Raw genomic sequence first — 22,486 nt, 5'->3', positions numbered from 1 at the left:
AAGGGCCACTTGGAGCCCTACCTCCCCCAAAATATCCCCCCAAGCCCCTTCACCACCTTTCCTGGGGAGGCTGGAGAATAATATCCTAACCAAATAGTTACAAAGTGAACACAGATCAACCCCCCTGGGTCTTTAGGACACTGAAAATCAATCAGGTTCTTAAAAGAAGAATTTTATTAAAAAAAAAAAAGTAAAAGAATCACCTCTGTAAAATCAGGATGGAAGATAACTTCACAGGGTAACAAAAGATTCAAAAACACAGAGGAACTCCCTCTAGGCTTTGTTTCAAAGTTACAAAAAAAAAACAGGAATAAACCTCCCTCCAGCACAGGGAAAAATCACAAGCTAAAACAAAAGATAACCTAACACACCTTGCCTGGCTTTACTTACTTATTAGAGACTAATTTCAGGATTGTTTGGGGGAGATGGATTTCTGCCTGGGAGCCCCCCTCAGTCCCAGGAGAGAACACACAATCAAAGAGCACAAACAACCCCCCCCCCCAGATTTGAAAGTATCTTCTTTCCCCATTTGGTCCTTTTGGTCAGGTGCCAACCAGGTTATTGAGCTTCTTAACCCCTTACAGGTAACGGAGGAATTTTAGGCTACCCTTAGCTGTATGGTTATGACACCATCCCTGCCTATCCATCTATCCATCCTTGAATTCATCCTCACCTATCCAGCCAGGCAGCCATGCCAGCCATCTGCACATCCATCCATCCCCACACACATCCATCCGTCCATCCCTCCCTGCATCTAAATTCATTCCAAGGCCTGGAGGGACAATGGTGATCATCTACTCTGACCTCCTGTGTAACACTGCCCAGAGAACTGTCCCACAATTATTCCCAGAGCGAATCATTTAGAAAAAACATCCAGTCTTCATATTAAAATTGTCAGTGATCAAGAATCGACCATGATTCTTGGCCGGTCGTTCCAATGGTTAATTACCCTCACTGTTTAAAAATGTACACCTTATTTCCAGTCTGAATTTGTCTAGCTTTAGCCTCCAGCCTTTGGATTGTGTTGACCTTTCTCTGAAAGATTGAAGAGCCCATTGTTAAATCTTTGTTCCCTGTGTAGTTACGTCTAGATTGTGATCATGTCACCCAATAGCTTTCTCTTTGTTAAGCTAAACAGACTGAGCTCTTTGAGTCTATCACTGTAAGGCAAGTTTTCTAATCCTTTGATCATTCTCATGGCTCTTCTCAGACCCCTCCCCAATTTATCGAAATATTTCTTTAATTGTGGGCCCCAGATCTGGATACAGGATTCCAGCATCAGTTGCACCAGTGGTAAATGGTAAACCAAATCCAGAGGTAAAATTACCTCTATAATCCTACTCGAAATTCCCGTTTATGCATCCTAGGATCACATTAGCCATTTTGGCCACAGCATCACACTGGGAGCTCATGTTCAGCTACTTATCCACCGCAACCCCTAAATCTTCTGAAGAGTCGCTGCTTCCCAGGATAGAGTCCCCATCCTGTAGGTATGTCTGACATTCTTTTGTCTTGGATGTATACACTGACGTTGAGCCATGTTAAAAAGTGTAATGTTTGCTTGCACCCAGTTTACCAAACAATCCAGATCACTCTGTGTCGGTGCCCTTTCGTCTTCATTGTTTATCACTCCCCCAATCTCTGAGTCATCTGCAAACATATCAGTGATACCTTTGATAAAAATGGTAAATTGCATTGGATAAGAACCGATACCTGACCCCCAGAAGAAACACACCTATTTGATGATGATTCCCCATTTACAATTATATCTTGAGACCTCTCATTTAGCCAGCTTTTAATCCATGTCATGCGTGCCATGGTAATCTTATATCATTCAGTGAGCAGCCCACAAGTAGCAGCCAGAGTGATCTGCCAAACTTTTTACAAATGTAACTTTTTCTCAGAAAGCCTCGTCTCAAACCTGTCTAAATTATTGTGGTGAAACTGATTCTTTCCCCCCAGTGTAGGGTGATATTTAGGTGAAAATTTAAAAGTACTACTTGGGGTTTTTTCCTGTCTGTTCCAGTCTGAGACGTCTCTTCCCAGAGCATCAAATCTGCATCTGGTCTGTGGATCCCTGCTGCACTGGGCTCGGTTTGACTGGTATTTTCTTTGCAGGGGAGCTGGTGCAAACAGCAATGGAGTTTGCCTCCTGCCTGAATAGCCCCTGATTAGAGTCAGTTGGATGGTGGGGGAGGCGGGGAGACACAGAGGCTCCTTGGGATCAGGCCTTGACATCTGGGCTGAGATGCCTGATGGAGGGCCTGGCCTGCCTGCTGTTTGTGACCCCTCTGTCCCCAGACAGGTGCAGAGTGGAAGAGGAATGACGTACAAGGGAACTAAGAATACCCTGGTACCGAGTTCTCCTCCAGTGGCCTAAAGTGCACTCCTGTTGGCAGGGCTGCCCAGAGGGGGGGCAAGTGGGACAATTTGCCCGAGGCCCCGGGCCCTGCAGGGGCCCCCACGAGAGTTTTTCGGGGCTCCTGGAACGGGGTCCTTCACTTGCTCCGGGGCCCCCGGAAAACTCTCGTGGGGTCCAGGCCCCGGAGCTCCTTCTGCTCCAGGTCTTTACCGGCGGGGGGGAGGTCCTTCTACTCCGGGGCAGAAGGACCCCCGCAGCCAAATTACCACCAAAGTGGGACCCGCCTCCGAATTACTGCCCAAGACTCGGCTGCACTTCGGCGGCGGGTCCCGCTTTGGCGGTAATTCGGTGTTGGGGGGTCCCTGCTGCGAATCTTCGGGGCATTTCGGCGGTGGGTCCCGGAGCAGAAGGAACCCCCCCGCCATCGAATTACCGCCGAAGCGGGGGCCCCCCACCGCCGAAGACCTCAGGCCCCCAGAATCTTCTGGGCGGCCCTGTGGCAGGGAGCTGGCCTTGGTGTTAGCGGTGGGATACGAGAGTCAGGCGAGCTGACAGCACACACAGTGATTTGCTTTTACACCTGTGATTTTCCTTGCCTTTCTGGCAGATCCGGCATGAATTACTCAAACCCAGGGGGTGAATTCCCCACCGGGCCCCAAACCCTGGTGTCATGAATAGTTAGTAAAGGGTTAAAGCATAGTACCTGGTGGGCACCTGACCTGAGGACCAATCAGGGAAGAGAATTTGAAACTCCTAGGAGGGAACTTTTCCCTCTGTTTGGGGGGGGGTCTTTGTCTTTGGCCGTTTGGAATTACAAGAGTCCAGATGTTTTAATCAAGTCTACCAGCTTCCACCTTTCTGAACTAATTTCTTCTAGTCAAGATAGTGAGTATTAGAAAGATACTTTGTGTCCTTATCTAATAATCCTATGTTTGCAATTCTGTGTGTTTGTTGTTGATTATTCTTAATTCTGCTTGTACTGGTTGTACTGAGAAAGAGAGAGGATTCTCTCCAGAACGTAGCAAGGTTATACCCTATGAGTGTCCAGCTTGGACTCATAGAGATTCTGTATTTTCTTGTTTTTCTTTTAATAAATTCTTTCTATAAAGATTTGATTAAATCCCTTCTACTGTGGATCGGGGAAGGGGCCGAGACACTCTCTCTCAGTGATTCACAGAGTTGAATCAGTGTATATCTCTCCAGGGTGGCTGGGAGAGAGAGGGAGGGGGGGGGGAAGTGGGCTGCTTCCCTGTGTGTGTGAGATTCAAGGAGTTGAATCAAGGTATCTCTGTCTCCAGAGCAGGCTGGAGAGAGGGGGGAGGGGGAAGGTTCCTCCTCTGTGAATTGATCTGTGTTCCCAGGGAGTGTCTTTGAAGGGAGACAGGGGGGAAACAGGGGTGTCCCGGCCCACGAAATTGACCGGGTGGTGGCAGCAAAAGTGGAGACCTACCCTAGGATTTTAGGGTGGGGGAATACATGCGGGTCCTCACTTTGAAACCGCCCAGTTTCAAGTGAGGGTAGACTCTGACACCTGGTTACCCTGCTAGGTACAAGTTAGCTGGGAGTCCGAGGCTGGGGGTGTTCATTCAGTTACCAGGAAGGCACCACTTCATTGTTTGCAACTTCATTTTTATTGATTGCTGGATAAGAGGCAGCGAGCGAAATGCACCAGGCCGCGCAGCAGGGCAGAGCAGGGCAGGGCAGGGAAGGTTAAAAGGAGGCGCTCAGAGCTGTCATTTCAGCTGAAATCAGTTCAGTGCATAATTTCCTAATTTTCCTTCCCATGAACAAACTCCCGCTCCCCTTGTGGTAGCTGGGAACAGGGGTCTTTGGAATGCGCGGTGGCTACCCCCGGGGGAAATAACGTGGAAAAGGCCCAGTGAGGACAGGGCAGGCTGCAGTTTTAACAGGAGTTAGCAGGTCAGGTAATGACGAGGATCTCCCATAAATGGTCACTCGACCGGCTGACATGGGGGAGAGCTACAAACTGCCGGGTCTGCCCCAGGGTTTGGCCAGTGTCCGTTACCCCAGGGGAAATAAATCAGCTGATTCCCTAGCGAAGACGCAGCCTAAGGGCCTGGGTTGGGATTGCCAGGGGAGCTGAGGGAGTTGGAATTGAACATGGCTCCTAACTCCCCCAGGCTCCCTGCCTTGATGTTCATGGGTTGGGCATTGCCTGAGAGGAGCGATGTCTGGGGTGGGGGAGATCAGCCTGGGGGGACTCAGCCCTCTGGGCCTCCCCAAAGGACAGGAGCGGTGCAGCTCCAGCCCCTGCAGCGATTCCCAGCACGGCTCAGGGCTGCAGCCTCCTCATCGTCGCCCGTATCCAGGGGATGTAGGTGGAGACTCTTGTGTACACTGCTGGGGGGGTCCCATCCTCGGATCCCCAAGAGACAATGCCCTGGGCTCTTCCCTGGCACACCAGGGGCCCCCCAGAGTCACCCTGAGAAACAGAACAAGAGACAGTTAATTAACAGATCTCAGCAGCACCGCCCGCAAGCCCAGCCAGTCTCAGCATCACACCCTCCCGTCCCAGGCAACCACCTGGTCTCTGCCTCCTCTGGGAGATGATTAGCTATTTTCCCATTCATTTGTACAGCACCGAGCATAGCAGGGACTGATCTCTGACCTGCGCTCTGCAGCCCGACTGCAACACCAATAGGCTCATAAATAATAACAATTTGTCACGGGAGCTTGAAGGCAGGAGATTTACCCGGAAAGAACTTTTGCCCTTTTCTGGGTCCCCCACACACATCATGGTGGAGGCGTTATAGTTACGGTATATCCCATCAGGATCCCTCGGACACGCAGCATCCGGCATCACCACCACGTCCGTCTCCCGGAGTGTGTCCGAGCTCAGCTGATTGTGTGCACTAGTCCGGCCCCAGCCAGCGACGCTGCACACGGTTCCTGGACGCATTCGCTGATGGGGCAGGGGCAAGGGGATGCGCCTGACATACCCATTGAGCCGTGCTTTGTGCCCCAGCTACAAAGAAGAGAGGACACAAGGACCAGGGTCAATACACAGGTCAGAGACGATGATGGGCAGAGACGTCCCAGTCCAAGAAGAGGGAAATTAGAGCCAATGCAAGGCCCTGAGGTCACTGGGGGCAGGGTGATGGGATGGGGGCGGTGCCTGCAGCAGTGTGAGGTCACTGGAGGTGGGGTGATGGGATGGGGGTGGTACCTGCAGCAGTGTGAAGTCACTGGGGGCGGGGTGATGGGATGGGGGCGGTACCTGTAGCAGTGTGAGGTCACTGGGGGGGTATGATGGGATGGGGGCGGTGCCTGCAGCAGTGTGAGGTCACTGGGGGGGATGATGGGAGGGGGCGGTACCTGTAGCAGTGTGAGGTCACTGGGGGGGATGATGGGAGGGGGCGGTACCTGTAGCAGTGTGAGGTCACTGGGGGGGTATGATGGGAGGGGGCGGTACCTGTAGCAGTGTGAGGTCACTGGGGGGGGATGATGGGAGGGGGCGGTACCTGTAGCAGTGTGAGGTCACTGGGGGGGGATGATGGGAGGGGGCGGTACCTGTAGCAGTGTGAGGTCACTGGGGGGGATGATGGGAAGGGGCGGTACCTGTAGCAGTGTGAGGTCACTGGGGTCGGGGTGATGGGATGGGGTGGTACCTGCAGCAGCATGATGTCATTGTTAAGGGTCACTTTGTTGTATTGCGGGTGGGGGATTGAGCGACAGACAGGGATCCTCTGTTCATTGTATTCCCAATTCCTAAGGTTGTGGGTTCCCAGCCTGACAGTGATGATGCTGTAAAGCCAAGAGGAACACATGGTGCATTAGAGGCAACAGTGCACATGAGGTGGGGATGGGTCCCTGTGTGTCTGACTCGTGAAATACTTATTTTGGGGGCTCTCAGGAAGAGATCTAGGACTCAGCTTATAGCCTGAAATAATGTACATATCCCTAGACACATGGCTGGTCTGATCTGACCTCAGGGCAGAGGACTGGCTGGCTCACTGGGGCAGGCAATGGGACACAGGGCCTTTTCCCTCTAGGGGGTGCCAGTTGCAGCATAAAGCCCCTGCCCAGTGGTGTTGGGGTCCCAGACAGAGTCTCTACCACCCCTTGTGCTGTTTCTCTGAGTTCCTTCACTCCCCATTGTCCTCCTGGCCTCTGGATCTTAGCTCCCCTGCAGCCCGGTGACTCCTCCCCAATTAGATCCAGAGAGGGGTCTATACACAGCTCCCCCTAGAGCAGAGCCCTGTGAGCCCCTCCATGCCCAGGTCAGGACAAAGGGCCACATCCAAAGCTGGTGCAATGGGCCAGAGCTTCACTGGAATCTATGGGGCCAGACCCCTAGCTGGTGTCAATCAAGCATAGCTCCATTGATTTACCCAGCACTGGTGCTGGACCATGGTTTGCAGAGGCCCCTAGAGACACATTGACACCCCCTGAGCAGATCAGACGCTGGGCTCTGCTCTCCCAGCCTGTCGCACTCACTGCTCTTTCCCTGCAACCTACGATGGCACCAGAGCTCCCGGCTCCCCCATCACCTGCTAACCCCGACCTGCCCCGACATCCCCAGCACGGAGGCGCTTACTCTCCATTGCAGTGAGCGGCCGTCAGCACAAAGTTCTCCGACACCAGGAACCCACCGCAGAAGGAGCTCTTGTGTCCACGCCATAGAGACAGATAGGCCATGTAGGGTCTGGAATGGGGCTGGGCTTCCCGGCCCCCGATGATCTCACCTGGGGGTGGGGACAGATTCATGTAAAGAGGCCCATTGTCTCCCTGGGCCAGGCTGAGATCAATCTACCCATCCTAAAGGGGAGTCCCCACAGCCTCAACCCTCCCCCTGTGATGCTCTCCCTGGGGGATTCTTGTCCCAGGAACTGTGCCCCGTGCTGAGCTCTCCCCCACACTGGACACCCCTGGGGTAAATCTAAAGCTCTCATCTCCCTGGGTGGAGAATCAGTGCCAAATGCACTGGGAGCAGGTCAGTAACCACACTGCCTTGATTTAACAGCTTTGGGGGCCAGTAGCACCCAGAATGCCACAGACACGTCCCCTGATGATGTTTCACCTTCTCCTTCAACCCCCAGTGACAGGCGAGGGCTGCTGCCAAGCTGCCCCTCCAAACTGTTTTTGTACAGAAAATCTGGTTTTCTAGATAATGAAAAAATTCCCAGAAAGCGTCTCCTCACCTCAAACATTTTAGCGTTTTTCTTGGCAAACTGGTCATTTCCCCCACCTTTTGGCACTTTTCAGCTGACAGTTTGTAAGTTTTCGGTCGCCAAAACAATTTTCTCTTTGGTCACGCTACAGACTAAGATGGAGTGACGAGGTATGAAATGGAAACATGCCGCCCCCCCATCTGTTTAGCCCCGATGACTTCACTATCCCTGACCCTTTACTGCTTTCATTTCTCCGGATGTTACCCAGATTGCCAGGAGCTATGGAACATTATATGCACACCTGGCCAGCAAATTTGAACTAAATACCGATCACCTAGACAAGCACTGGGAGGAGGAACAAGGCCAATGATTTTCTGCTAACCAAATGGAAATAAACGTTAACCAGTGCTTCGAACTGCTCCTTGGAGCTACATTTAAGATTAATTCCACAGGAATCATATGCAGGAGGTCCCAGACCGTCCTTCCACTGTTCAAACCAGATGCTCCTGAGTCAGACAAATATTGGTTCTGTGATTCGGCAGGTGCTGACTTAAACCATATGCTCCGGGAAGGCACCTAGACACATAGGCTTTGGGTGGAACTCAATTGGAGAGTAAATTTTTTCCTATCAAATAAAATTAAACCTGTAATTTTCAACCTAATGATTGTTAATTGGAAGCAGAATAAATCTGAAAGACTCTGGCTAAGCAGAGCACTAACAGTGGTGAACAGACCAGCCCCACAGAAATGGAAATCCAAAAAGCGACCAACAATCGAAGATTGGAGCATTGACATCCTAAGCTTGGCCACCATGGAAAGAACCAGGAGTGGGTCAGTAATCGCACTGCCTGGGGTTAACAGCTTTGGGGGCCGAAGTCACCTCAGATTAGGCCAGGCAGCCCCTGGAAGGGCACAGACAGGTCCCTTGTGGATGCATCTTCTCCATCATCCCTCAGTGACCAGCCAGGGCTGCTCCCAGACTGACCCACAAAACTTTTCACGAATGTCATTTTTTCTTAGAAAGCCTCGTCTCAAACCCGTCTGAATTATTGTGGTGAAACTGATTCTTTCCCCCCAGTGTTGGGTAATATTTAGGTGAAAATTTAAAAGTGCCACTTTGGGGATTTTTCCCTTGGAAAATAAAAAAATGTTTCTGATCACCTCTGAAGAGTCTCCACGCAGGTGGGTGGGTGTGTTGGAAAATCCCACCTTTTACAAATTGCCGTTATTTGCGTGAGGGTGGCACGTAGACTGAGATCCAGCCCCTATTATGCCAGGGGCTGCGCAGAAACTAACCGAGATCAGGGGCTCCCTTGTTCCAGGCCTTTCACTGACCCAGGCAGTGTCCTGACACAAGCTGAATTATTCTTCACTTCGTACAGATAGGGAAACTGAGGCCCAGGGAGATTGTTTGTAAACTTGCGTAAGGGATTCCGGTGACCATCCTCAATCCATACAAATCCCTGTCCACAGAGATCCTGGGCAGATCTGGGAATGGTCCCAGATTTCTTCGGTCCCAGCCCAGTGGCCCAGCCCCATGGCCAACCTCTGTGTATGGAACAGGGATTGGCAGTGGGCAGGGCTGGTGCAACCACCAGGCAAACTAGGCAGTGGTGTAGGGTATCAAGTCATTGGGGGGACCCAGGGCCTTCCCTAGGCATAGGCAGCTGGGTAGGGCACCTGACAATTTGGGACACCGCTGGGTCTTAGTGTCCACCCAACTGCTTTTCCTATCCCTCTTCTGACCCTTCCTGCAGGCTCTGAGTCTTCCTGGGAAAGGGATCTAGTAGTTAAAGGAGAAAAAGTCGCCAGTCTGCCAGACCTATTAGCACAGCACTGAAACTGTTAAAGAGCCAGTCAAGGGGTAATGCAGACATTTAACAGGCATTTGCCAACCCCCAGGTATCTACCTTCAGTTTCTGAATGTACTGACAAAACCAGTTGTGGAGGACTGTCATATTGACTCAGAACATGTTACTCTAAAGGACCTTAATTTAAAATTTGCTTTAAAAGTACGTCATTAGTGAGTTGGTGAAGATTATAAAATCACATCTCTAAAAAATCCTTGCACAGATTTTTAGATGCACAATCATGTTTAGCCTTAAATGATGGGATCTTCAGACATATGGGTTTTTAAATAAATTCTTCAAAAGACCCCTCTTAGCTAAAATACACATTTTAATTACTATAGTAAAAAAAATTACTTCCAAAGTCTTCCTGTCGTTTCTGTCCACCCATATCTCCCTTCACCCCCTCTTCCCTTTTCCCTGTTCCCACCCCCCACCGCCGCCGCCGCCGCCGCCCTGAATGAAGCAACAGCCCTTTGCTTCCAGATAGCTGGACAAAGAGTTTCCCTTTCTTTACTTCTGACTATCTGATGAACTAGTCTTAAGCAAAATCAGTACCTTAGTAAGATATAAAATCCTTTGTTATGCCTAAAATCTTTGGAAACATATTTTTTAAAAGCAGCAAAGAGTCCTGTGACACCTTCTAGACTAACAGGTGTTTTAGAGCATGATGCATCCGACGAAGTGGGTATTCACCCACGAAAGCTCATGCTCCAATACATCTGTCACTGGTGCCACAGGACTCTTTGCTGCTTTTACAGAACCAGACTAACACGGCCACCCCGCTGATATTTTTTAAAGTTGGTGAAATGTCATAAACGTGTCTATTGTTATGGAGCTCACACACAGTAAATTAGCGTCCTCTTTTTCTAAAAGCAATGAACATTGCTATGAACACACTAAACCTCTGTGACTGATTAATTTAAAATAATGTCTGTTTCAGGGAGTTAAATATGTAGTAATCTGGAATGAGTATGTTTAAGAGTACATTTGAAATATAAAATCAGCTTAGAAATACTGATTAAGAAAATGTAAAACAGAGAAGAGCTGCACCATGTAGTCCATAATATTGAATGTTGTATTCAGCAGGACAGCTGACTCGCCCTTACTACAAAGTTTTTGCAAATAAATGTCTGACAAACTTCAGGGCATATCAAAAAAGCTGTGACTGACATTTTTTATTCCCAAGTGTAGTGCTTTTAATTAGGTACCTTCTGCAAGTCCATTCTGTGGGAGGGAGAGGGTACAGGGGTCTCTGCAGGGAACTGCGACTCTCCGCCACGGTGAGGTGGGTTGGGCGCCTTCTGCCTTATCCCTCTGCCCCGCTGAGCTGCAAGCTCAGGCTGCCCTGGGGCATAGGGGCACCAGTTTAATAATACTGAATAGGGCCCCATCAATCCTAAGGACAGCCCTGGGGGCACCAAAAAGCAGTGCCCTGGCTCGGCAGAGAGGAGCCGCCTTCCAGAGGCACCGGAGAGCCAGAATGTCCTGCTTGCAGCGGCGAGCCCCAGCCATGGAGGAGCCGGTGCGGCGCAGGGAGGCAAGAGCCCTGCAAAGGCAGCAGCAGCGCTAGTGGGGAGGCTGTGGCCTGGCGCCCCCCCAGGGGGCTCCTGCAGCCTGCAGCAGATGCATGCGGGAAGATGCCCCCATGCGCCCCCCAGCTTCCCCCGTCGCCATGCTCAGGTTCTGCGGCTCCTGGGCATCTGAGCTGCTGCCGCACTCCCAGGAGCCACAGAGCCCGAGCGTGGCGAAGGGGGGGCGCACGGGGGCCTCTGCTCGCATGCATCTGCTGCAGGAGCCTTCAGGACCCCCCCAGAAGGCAGCTCCTCCCTGCCGAGCTGCTGCAGCGGCCCAAGCCCGGCAAAGCCAGTGAGTGGACTAGGGGTGGGGGCCGCCGGGATGGGGTGAGGAGGGCTCGCGGGGGGCTGTGCACTCTCCAGGGGAGTTCGGGGGGTGGGGAGGGGGGAATCTGGTCTGGGGAGCAGCCCCTGGGCATGGCTGGTCTCGGGGTCTATAAAGGCTCGTTGGGATTTGCCCCTCAATGAACTGATGTGACGGGGCGGGGGGCAAGGTGGAAGTTTCGCCTTGGGCACAAAATATCCCTGCATCGGCCCTGGCAGTGGAGTCCCAAAGGAGCCTGTGGGGGATGGGCCACCCAACCCCTTGGGCTGCTCTGAGAGCCCCAGCCGCACTCAGGAGAGGATACAGGGTTTGATACAGGTGCTTGGCCCCAGCAGGAGCAAGGGGGAGACCATAAATGCGGCCCACAGATCCCCATATGGTATGAGGGTCCCGCTGCCCATGGGCCCTTATCCCCCCTCAAAGAAACTTACCAGCCTGAGACCCAGGAGGAAGGCGAAAGGCCACGGGAAGCAGGACAAAGAACAAGAGCTGCATTGTCAGAGACATCCAGGGATGGGCACGGAGCCTCTGCCTGAGCCCCGGGGCTTATATGGACCAGGTGTGGGGAGGGGAGGGCAGGGCCTACCAACCACAGGGACGTGTACCCTGGTGCCCGAAATCTCCCACCCCAGATGGCCCAGGGGTGAAGACGCCAATTGGAGATGCCTCCAGCCACAGCTGTGCCCACATCAGGGTGGGTGGTTTCCTTCCTGCTCTGGTGTCCGCTCGGCCTGGCTGCGGATGTGGTTAACCCTGCCCCCTCCCTACTACAGGTGTAAGAAACACCCTTGGGCTTCTCTGCACTGAGATACCCAGACCCATAGATTTCAAAGTCAGGAGGGACCATTGTGACCTCCACCCCCTGGTGGGCACCCCAGAGCCAGAACCCACCCAGCATTTCTGGTCTCCATTACAGCCCTGGGTCAGTTGTTTAATGGTTGCATATTAGTCTCAGCCAGACCATTTCTGACTCCAGCTGCCAGCCATCGGGTCCTGTCCTGCTTTGGCCAGAGAGGTTGAGGAGCCCCCTGCTCCCAGAAACCCCTGCCCCATGGAGGTTCCTACAGAAGGGGGCCAAGTCCCTTCTTCACCTCCTGTATCCTCAGGAGACCACTCTCCTTTTACCTCTCCCCGCCAGCTTGTTCTTGTAGCTCTTTCCAATTTGCCAAAGTCCTGCTAGAGGTGTGGACATTTCAGGTGGACAAAATCTCCAGTCATGGTCCCACAAGGGCCGAATCCAGAGGCGATCCTTGTGACATCGTACTTCATATGCTTTATGGAAGTATGCTTATGAATATGACATAACTGGAATATGCTTTACACTAAATACCCCTTGTATGGCGTCATTAGAAAGTTTGTAATCTACTAAGTGTGTTCATCTTATTTGTTGGCACGTATTATTTCTATATCTGGAGTTAGGAGAATAAGGTATAAACATGTATCACTGATGTAAACATATTAAGTGGAGGCCATTAAGGGTGCTCTAGAAACAATCAGTTGTAAATGGCCTTGGTTACTTGAAAGCCTTCCTGTGTACGTGTGGACCAGCCCATGGGGGATGGAGACTAGGGGTCTTACAGTGACATGTGACCATGTCACCTGATAATGAAATTCATCTTAAATCTAGTACTTTTCCATTCAGAAGGAGGGGTGGGGACCCAGAGAGACAAAAGATTCCTGCCTTTTGGCAAAGCTATAAAAGGGGGTGGAGCAGGTCAAAAGGAGGCCAGTCATGAGAAAAGCCCTGGTTACCACCTGAGATGTCTGCTGGATCTGACAAAGGCTTTGGCTACACTTGTAGTTCAAAGTGCTGCCGCGGCAGCGCTTTGAAGCGCTAAGTGTAGTCAAAGCACCAGCGCTGGGAGAGAGCTCTCCCAGCGCTGTCCGTACTCCACCTCCCTGTGGGGAATAACGTACAGCCCTGGGAGCCGCGCTCCCAGCGCTGGGGCTTTGACCACACTGGCGCTTTGCAGCGCTGGAGAGGGTGTGTTTTCACACCCTGCTGCAGCGCTGCAAATTTGCAAGTGTAGCCAAGGCCAAAGACTGTACCAGGGGAAAGGATTGGGCCCAGACTAGGAAGGAGTCTAGCCTGTGAAAGAAGCTTATTGGAACATCTTTGAGGGGGAGATATTACCTCTAATCGTTTTCTTAATATATTCTGTGTTTTGTTTTATTTTGCTTTGTGATTTACTTTGTTCTGGCTGTTATTACTTAAAACCACTTACATTCTACTTTTATACTTAATAAAATCACTTTTGTTTATTAATAAACCCAGAGTAAGTGATTAATACCTGTGGGACCAAACAGCTGTGCATATTTCTCTATCAGTGATATAGAAGGTGAACAATTAAAAAATGTACCCTCTATAAGCATTATACAGAGTAAAACGGGTTTATTTGGGGTTTGGATAGAACTGGGAGCTGGGTGTCTGGGTGCTGCAGACAGGTAACCTGCTGAGCTGTTTTTAGTTGAAGTCTGAAGCTTTGGGGTGTGGCCCAGACCCCATGTCTGTGTTGCAGCAGGCTAGCATGTCTGAATCAACAAGGCAGGGTTCTGGAGTCTCAAGCTGGCAGGGAAAATGGGCTTGGGGTAATGTCATAGACTCATAGACTTTAAGGTCAGAAGGGACCATTATGATCATCTAGTCTGACCTCCTGCACAATGCAGGCCATAGAATCTCACCCACCCACTCCTGTATCAAACCCCTAACCTGTGTCTGAGCTATTGAAGTCCTCAAATCATGGTTTCAGCACATTAGGTGACAGTCCCAAGGAGATCTCTGTGACCGAACCCGTCACAGACCTCACCTCCTTGCTGCTACTGAATATCCCCTGGTTTATGTACCCAAGGATGGTATCTGCCTGCTTAGCTCCAGCATTCTCTTGTTTGAATGGTTTCCACCATGCTCCCTTTCATAGTCCCTCCTCTCCAGTGCACAGTTCCTGTCCTGCCAGCATGAATGACGTCCCTTGTTCCTCTATGTTTGACCAGGCATTTGGCTGGATTCACATGCAGTTCTAATTGAGCCCAACTCAGCAGGTGACCCAGGTAGCTCTGTAGCTTGAAGATGTCCTCCACCCCACCTATCCTTGTGTTCTCTGCAGACTTTGCCAGCAACAAGTTTACATGAACTTCCAGATCATTGATACCGATACTGAATAACCCGAGGCCCAGAATAGATTTTTGAGGGGCCCACCAGCAACACCCTGGTGGATACTGATTCCCCATTGAGGATCATATTTTGAGGAGAATCAGTTAGCCCAGTTTGGAGCCATGTTGAGCTTTTAGAGAGCTAATTTCTCAATTTGAATGTTGTGTGGTACTTGGGCAAACTTCCTATGGGAATCCACGTATATATCACATCAGCACGGTCACCTTAATGAACATGACTTTTAATGTTGCTCAGAAATGACAGAGTAGTTATTGAACATGGATTGTTCTCCATGAACCCATGTTGACTGGCATTAACTCTGTTTCCATATTTTAGTATCTGGCTATTGGTAGATCCAATCTCAGCCATTCCATTATTTGGCTCTGGACACTTCTCTTGGAATTGGTATGTCTGAAGGATGAGGTGTAGGATTTGTCCATTCAGTATCATATCTAGAACAATTCCAGAACCTCTTTAGATCCATTCAATATCAATACAGATGCATGAATACTCAACTAACTTCATTTAAATTGATGCTAGATTCGCTTCAGTTGATGCTGTTCCATTTTAGATCTACCCATACTCACATAGCCACCTGTAGATTCCTTCTAGATCGATGCACATCCCTGTACATCCATTTTATATCCATCTAGACCCCCATACATCAATTCTCGATCCATCTTGCCATCCTACCAGTACTGGACGCACTTGCTGTCTGTACCCTGCTGGTAGCTACAGTAGGGGTCACTGACCTGACTCGGGGACAGCACGGGGGTTGGCTGGGAGCATCCATGTCTGGTCCCTGGGGAGGTGGGATGCAGGAATGACTGGACCAGTGATGCTCCCGGCTCTGTGCTTGTGAATCCCCATAGGGGAACAGCACTTCCCATGACAGGCCAGGGACTCCATGGATAGGTGATGGGGCTGAGCCCCCTTGAGGGCTGATTAACTCAATGAGGGTGTCACTTTGGGTGTTCGACCCATGCACCCTACATCAGCTTCAAGGCACCCCACCACAGGGATGGCAAGTCCATTAGCTGCCATTAGCTGTACAAATCGGGTATTATGCATGGTCAGATCTCTCTCTTTTAAGTGGTTTCGGAAATATGATTCAGAAATAGTGGTGACTTCTGAGCCAGTGTCTATCAAACAGTGGGTTCTCAGCCCTGCTATGGTTTATTTCCACTGTCAAGCAGTCCCCGAAAGCTCGGCCACAGAAGTCATTGAATATAGTAATATCATCAGGGTCCTTTTCCTCACTGCTGACAGGCTGCCCTTTTCTTAGGGACAGCCGTAGAAACCCTTCAGTCCCCACTCGGCCTTCTGACGGTGGGCTGCTTGCTCCCTGTGCCTCTTGAATTTCAGGTGCCTGGGACTCCAGTCTCCTTCTCAGTGTACATTCTCGGCTAGTATGCCCTGGCCTTTCGCAAGTGTAACAAATGTATCTTCCCAGCTCGTCCTTCAGTGGAGATCTTCGGGGTCCTGGGGCCCTTGGATATCTTGGCATATTGGTGGGGTTTTTCCCTTTCATCACCTCAGTCATCACTTTCAACATTTCCCCCTGTTGGGCCGCCAGTTTTTGGACAGCTTCACTTAAGCTTTCCAATGTTAGCTGTGTTTGGGGCAGGGCCTTTTCCCCAGCAGCTGCATTCACTAGGCCCCCACTTCTGGTACGGGGGTTAGGCTTGGCTGTCTCTGCCACAGGAACTTCCTCTTCTTCTGACCACATAATGGCAGCCTGCATGAGTTGATGGAACTTCTTACTGGGCTCTTCTTTAAACCTCCTTTTCATTTCACGTCAGAGGGAGTCATCCCGGATCCCCAGCACCAGCTGCTCTTTCAGAACTCTATCTGGGTCTGGAACTCGTTGAGGGTCTCGCCACTCCACTTTGCTCATTCTCTCCTGGAGGTCATATGCGTATGCCCGGACAGTTTCACCAGGCTCCTGCTTTCTCTCAAAGAACTCCTTTAGTCGGGTTCCAATAGGTACCTTGTCTCCATACACTTCTAGAAGGAGTTCAAATACCTTTTCCACATCTTTCTTGTCTGCCACTGCCATGAACTTTACTGTGGCCTTGGCCTGGCCCTTGAGGTGTTCCTCTATGAAGTCCACATGATCTTCTACAGGTACTCTTAGCACACGCAGAGCTGCCTTCACAGACTTGACCCACTCCTCTACCGTAATGTCTCCTGGTCTTGTTGGGAAGCCACCATACTCCGTGACCTTCCGCTCCCGTGGGACATAAATAGAGGGGGTTTCTTAGCTTCTGCTGTCTGTTGGTCTACCACTGTCTTAGCCAGTGATAAGGCTTCTCTCTGTTCAGTTCTAGCTTGTTGTAATGCCTCAGCTTGGTCTGATAATCTGCGCTGAAGTTCAGCAAACTGGGCCTGTAGTTCTTCAATTCCAGCCATGGTAGGGTGCTCAACCAGGCCCGGACTGTGCAACTAGAATTCAACCAGTAAACCAATGGGGTGGACCCTGTGGATAGGATCCTGATCGTGATGCCAATTATGTAAGCGGGGGAATGGTCCCGCTATTGTGGGGAACTTCCCTGGCTTCTGCACTACCCCAGTGAAGTGGGCTAGTGAAAGGATCTGAGTCCTCGCTCTCACTTCCTTTACCCAGAGGCCTTCCTGCCCTTGAGGACTCTCCTGTCTGGCAGAGTTCTCGTAGCCCCAACAAGGCTGGGCCCAGGATTCCTGGGGGGCTCGACCCCCAACCCTGCTGTGGTCACCTAGGGCAGGGGCTAAGGTGTCCCCACTCCGGGGTACACTCTCTGCACTGGGCACCTCCCTGACCCACTGATTATTCCATACAATTTAAAGCAAATACAAGTTGTTTACTTAACAATTAATTTAAAGAAAAGAATAAGAAAAAATGGGAAAGGTTACAGGAAAACGCATCATCCTGCTCTGTGGCAGGGAACATCACAAACAGTGTCTCTGGACATCAAGGCACTTTGCAGTCTGTTCCTTGTAGGTCCCAGGCCTCCTTCTCAGGCCCTGGCTGTGCTGCAGGGATGCTGCCAGTTAGACACTTGCAATGGTGGGTGACCACACACCTCTGGGCTTTGGGTGGTGGGACCCTTCTTCCCAGCATCAGCCCCACGTCAGCCCCCCTCCCAGCCTGTCCTGCATGGACCCTTGGCTGGGGCATCTTTCTGCGCTGGGCCCTTTTACCAAGGTCCCCGCCTTGGCTGGCCCCAGTTGCTCACCACACCTGGCTCTGTGGCTTCAGCTCTGCTCCCAACACAGGGTCTGCTCCCCTGGGCCGTGTCTCTGGCTCTCTGGCTGCAGCTCTGCTCCCAGCCCAGGATCTGCTCCCCCTGGGCCGTGTCTCTGGCTCTGTGGCTGCAGCTCTGCTCCCAGCACAGGATCTGCTCCCCCTGGGCTGTCTCTGGCTGCAGCTCTGTTCCCCAGCTCAGTTTGGGCCCCTGCTTTCTCCTTAGCTCGGCCCCACTCTGTCTAACCCAGGCAAATTCCTGCTCACAAGGAGGATGGGACCCACCCTGGCCTTCTGTCTCCTTGATTAGCCTGCCCGCCCTGTCAATCAGGCTGACCTGTAGCATTGGCCTTTTGCCATTGTTCCTGGGGACTGTCAGTCTCAGGGTCCTGATTTGCCATCGATCCCTCCCCTTTTAGTGCTGGGAGCTAGCAACCAAAACAGCCCCCACTGAATGTTAGGCCACGTTTACACTTACCTGCTGGGTCGACGCGGCGAGTTCGACTGCTCGGAGTTCGAACTATCGCGTCTGATCTAGACGCGATAGTTCGAACCCCGGAAGCACTAGTTCGAACTCTGGTACTCCACCGCGGCAGGAGGAGTTGCCGGAGTCGACCTTGGAGCCGCGGAGTTCGCTTCCGCGGCATCTGGACGGGTAAGTAAGTCGAACTAGGGTAGTTCGAATTCAGCTACGTTATTCACGTAGCTGAATTCGCGTACCCTAGTTCGACCCCCGACCTTAGTGTAAGACCAGGGCTTAGTAAGGGGGCAACAGTCCCCTTACAAAGTGTTAAAAGGTAGACAGAACTTTGCAAGAGCTCTTGTGACTAACACTACAATGTTTAGCAACATAGAGTTCTATGGTCAAAACATAAAGAGGATTTTGGGCTCACTTCCTCCACATTAGTCAGTGACAAACACTCCTGCAGTAAATTAAGCAGGGACGTCTGACACTCTGTACTTCAAAATAGCACCTGAAACCCCCATATTTACCACAGTCAACAATCATGATATTTTTGTTCAAAGTGTGCTTTTTGAGGTATCATTTTAAAAGTCTTGATCTGCTAAACATTAATATCCTGTTGATTTGTATGTTGTGACAGAGTCACAGGTCCGATGCTCTGGGACTGCTCTGTATGAAGCCAGCCAGGACTCTGGGTAGCGTGACTCCCCTCAGAGCAGCCTGTCCAGGGCAAAAAGCCTCCTTGGCTACAGCTTTCCTGGTCTGATCATGGAGCATTCAGCATCCGCGTTCACACCTCACATTGCCCCTTGGTGGATCCACCTGGACAGGATCCCTGGGGAAGCCAGAGGGCCCTGCACCCCAACTCCGCAGCCAGCCGTGACTCTCAGCCAGCGTTGTAACACAGAAGTTTTATTAGTCGACAGGAACACAGCGTAGAACAGAGCTTGTTAGCACAATAATCAGTGACTTTCAGCCAAGTCCATCTTGGGAGGACCCCAGGCCGGATACGCTGGACTCCCCACTCTAAGTCCCAAACAGGAGACTGCCCAGCTTCCAGTGACCCAACCTTCAACACGCCCGTTGCCTCTCCTCCTGGTCTTTGTCTCACTTCCCAGGCAAAGCGTCACCTGGTCACATCCCCCTCCTGCGTTTCAGGTTACGAATGGCACCGTCCATTGCTTACCTACAGGGAGGTGGAGCCACCTCACGTGCCACCGAAAGTCTCAGCAAAATCACATCCTTATTCCCACCATCTAGGCATTGGTGCAATACACAGGGGAACGGAGGCATTCACAGTATTCATGCATAACAGTAAGACTCATATAGGCTTACGTTCAACATAATAATGGGGGGAAATCCACTTTGTCACATGTGTGCTAGTGTTATAGGTGGAGTTATGAAATATTCTGCATGTGTTACTGCAATACGTTGTGAGGTTGGGAGCATCCACTACCAGCCTTTCAGTTACAACAAAGGAGTAGCCATCAATAGCCAGACGGCGTTAATGGCTCATCAACCCCCAATCCACTATCCCAGAGGCTTCTAGGAGAAGGCAAGTACACCATGGGGGCCGACTAACCCGCATCACTGCAAAGATCTTTCCAGCAAGCTGGAAATAAAGTATAAAAGAGGGGAAGTGACATCATGACTTGGCCTCTCTCCCCAAATCTCAACACGTGGAAGAATGTCTGGAAAACAAAGACTTTGAACAGGGAAGGGTGGTCCTAGGCTGGAAAAGAGTCCCAGTCCCAGACTGTGTATTGAGGATCTGTGACCTGTTTGTACCCTCTGTCAGGGTGAGACACGGCTTGAGTTTGTAGAATTCAGACTGCAAATTTATTTTTATTTCTTAAGGAACCAACTTTGATCTCTACACTTGCTACTTATAAGCACTTAAAAATCTACCTTTCCGTAGTTAATAATCTTATTTTAATGTTTTATCCTTACCGGTGAATTTTGTTTAAAGTGCTTGGGAAATCTCCTCAGGTTACAAAGGCTGGTGCTTGTCCATTTTCATTTGAAAAAGTGTCAAACTAGGTAATGAACTTACATTGGCCAGGCCTCTGACCAGTGCAAGACAGTGCAGTTCTAGGGTGCAAGGCTGGGGAGCTGGGGGAATTGGCTGGAGCCTCCCTCTTGTGGGTTCATGAGTGGCTGGAAGAACATTCATATACCTCAGTTGGGCATGTCCCTGCCTGTGGATGGCTGTGTAAGTGCAGTGCCTGCCGGAGGCTTGTAGCTTGACATCAGCATCACAGCGTGAGAGGCAGCCCAGGTTGGTGGGACAGAGGGCTCAGCTGTCCCACAGTCCAGGTTGCACCCTGAGGAAACCCTGACACAGAAGACATTTGCCAACCTGCCACATGCCTTTCGGATTGAGAAACTGTAACATCAACACGGCCCATGTGAAATGGGTTAAAATCTGGTTTGCCAATTGAGCGCCAAAATGCAATGTCTTGCCTCCTCCAGCCAAGGTGGGAGGTGACCTCTGAACTCTGGATCTGTGCTGACCAAGGAGAACAACTGTGAGTGGGATGCAATGAAATGAGGGGCACGTTAATGGAACTTTTCTTTGCTGAAATTAAGAACCTGAGATGAAAGGACACTGCCCAATATACTCTGGGGTGGGGCCTTTTGCTCATTGTTTTATATTTATGAATCCTTGTGGCATGTTCCCAAGTTAGTACAGGGTCACGTCCACCTTTTTATTAATAATTTCTTTTCTACACTCGTACTCTGTGCTTGTGAATGGGGAAGAATTGCCTCTGAGAGCCGCCCAGGGGGTGGTGTGTAATTCTCCTAGGTTGCTGGGTCGGGGCTCGAGCCGATTTTGGGTTGTATTGTTGACAAGGAAACCCCTAGATATTGAACCCGGCCCTTGTTGCTGCCACAACTGCACCTGGCAAGAAGGGTTACATAAGAAAGTAGGTAAATGTGCTCTAGATGAGGGGGGAGGATGGGTTGAAGGACCATATTCAAAGCATAGTTCTCTCAATGGTGTGCTGTTACCGTGGGAAGGGCATTTCTAGTGGGATCCCACAGGGGTCTTTCCTGGGTCTGGTACAGTGCAATCTTTTCAAATAATGACTTGGATAAAGGAGCAGAGAATATACTTATAAAATTTGCAGATGATACCGAGCTGGGAAGGGCTGCAAACCCTTTGGAGGACAGCATTAGATTTCAAAATGAAACTGACAAATTAAAGAATTGGTCTGGAATCACCTAGATGAAATTCACTGAAGTCAAGTGCAAAGTACTTCACTTAGAAAGGAAAAATCAAATGCACAGCTACAAACTGAGGAATAACTGTCTAGGTGGTAGTACTGCTAAAAAGGATCTGGGGGTTATCGTTAGGTCTCCACGTCTGTCATGAAGGTCGTGGAAGTGACAGATTCTGTGACTTTCCACAAACTCCATGACTTCTCCAGCAGTGAGTGTGACTAAACCCATGTGCCAATATTTATTTATGCCTGTACCTGTAACTTCACTCCATGCATCTGAAGAAGTGGGTTTTTTACCCACGAAAGCTTATGCCCAAATAAATCTGTTAGTCTTTAAGGTGCCACCGGACTCCTCGTTATTTTTGTGGATACCAACTAACATGGCTACCCCTCTGATACTTGGTGAATAGATGTGGATAGATGGATGGGAATAGGATAGATCAGTAGATGGGGACAGATGGATAGATCGATGGATGGGGATGGATGTTTCGATCGGTAGATGGTGGGGATGGGAAGATGTAGGTCAATTTTTTGTGGCTAGAACTGTTTCAAACCTCTCCCACTTTTGTCCTGGAAGTTGAACCTCTGGGATCTGGATAGTTGATTGCTCAGGTTGTTTTTCTCATTGTAGTTCCCTCTGAATCTCTGTCCCAGCCAGCAGGGACCTCTCAAGCTCTGAGGGGGTTAATTCCCCACTGGCACCCACCAGACCCTCATTCTGCATGAAATCACTAAACTCAGGTGTCCTGGTTGCCAGCCTAGCGCATTAACACAAGCCCAGCCTTCCCCTATAAGGGCTAATTCCATTCTGGCCCTGGCAGGTGCAGCAGCTGCTCTGGATTTCATGGCATGAGTCCATCGCTCAGTCACTGAGTCACTTTTGTTTGTAACTTCATTTTTATTCATTGCTGGCTACGAAGCAGCGAGCGAAATGCAGCAGGCCGAGTAGCAGGGCAGGGCGGGGCAGGGGAGGTGGGAAGGAGGCGATCAGTAGGCTTCGCTGAGTTCCCGTCTGGCTGGCCTTGCCAACCATGGGGACAGGTGTGTTTGGAACGGGCAGTGGCCACCCCGAGGGAACTAACCCATGGGAAAGGCCCAGTGAGGACAGGGCAGGCTGCAGTTTTAACACAACTTAGCAGGACAGGTACCCACTACCAGTTTAGAAGGACAGATAACGACGAG

At 50.7% G+C, this 22,486-nt stretch overlaps 1 protein-coding gene across 1 annotated transcript; it reads right to left on the bottom strand.

Annotated features, from left to right (window-relative positions):
• Positions 1-4,340: 4,340 nt before the first annotated feature.
• On the bottom strand, positions 4,341-11,750 carry LOC123348555 (mast cell protease 1A-like). The gene is made up of 5 exons (XM_044986065.1): positions 11,675-11,750; positions 6,921-7,068; positions 5,992-6,127; positions 5,076-5,348; positions 4,341-4,805 (listed from the first exon to the last, which is right to left on the bottom strand). Exons 1-5 carry the CDS (start codon positions 11,748-11,750, stop codon positions 4,656-4,658), a joined length of 783 nt encoding a protein of 260 aa, XP_044842000.1. The 3' UTR covers positions 4,341-4,655.
• Between the last annotated feature and the right edge of the window lie 10,736 nt (positions 11,751-22,486).

The sequence above is a fragment of the Mauremys mutica genome, chromosome 13 (assembly GCF_020497125.1).
Source record: "Mauremys mutica isolate MM-2020 ecotype Southern chromosome 13, ASM2049712v1, whole genome shotgun sequence".
Classification (NCBI taxonomy): Eukaryota; Metazoa; Chordata; order Testudines; family Geoemydidae; genus Mauremys; species Mauremys mutica.
The sequence above is the reverse complement of the archived record's forward strand: the minus strand, read 5'-3'. Positions and strand labels throughout refer to the sequence as shown.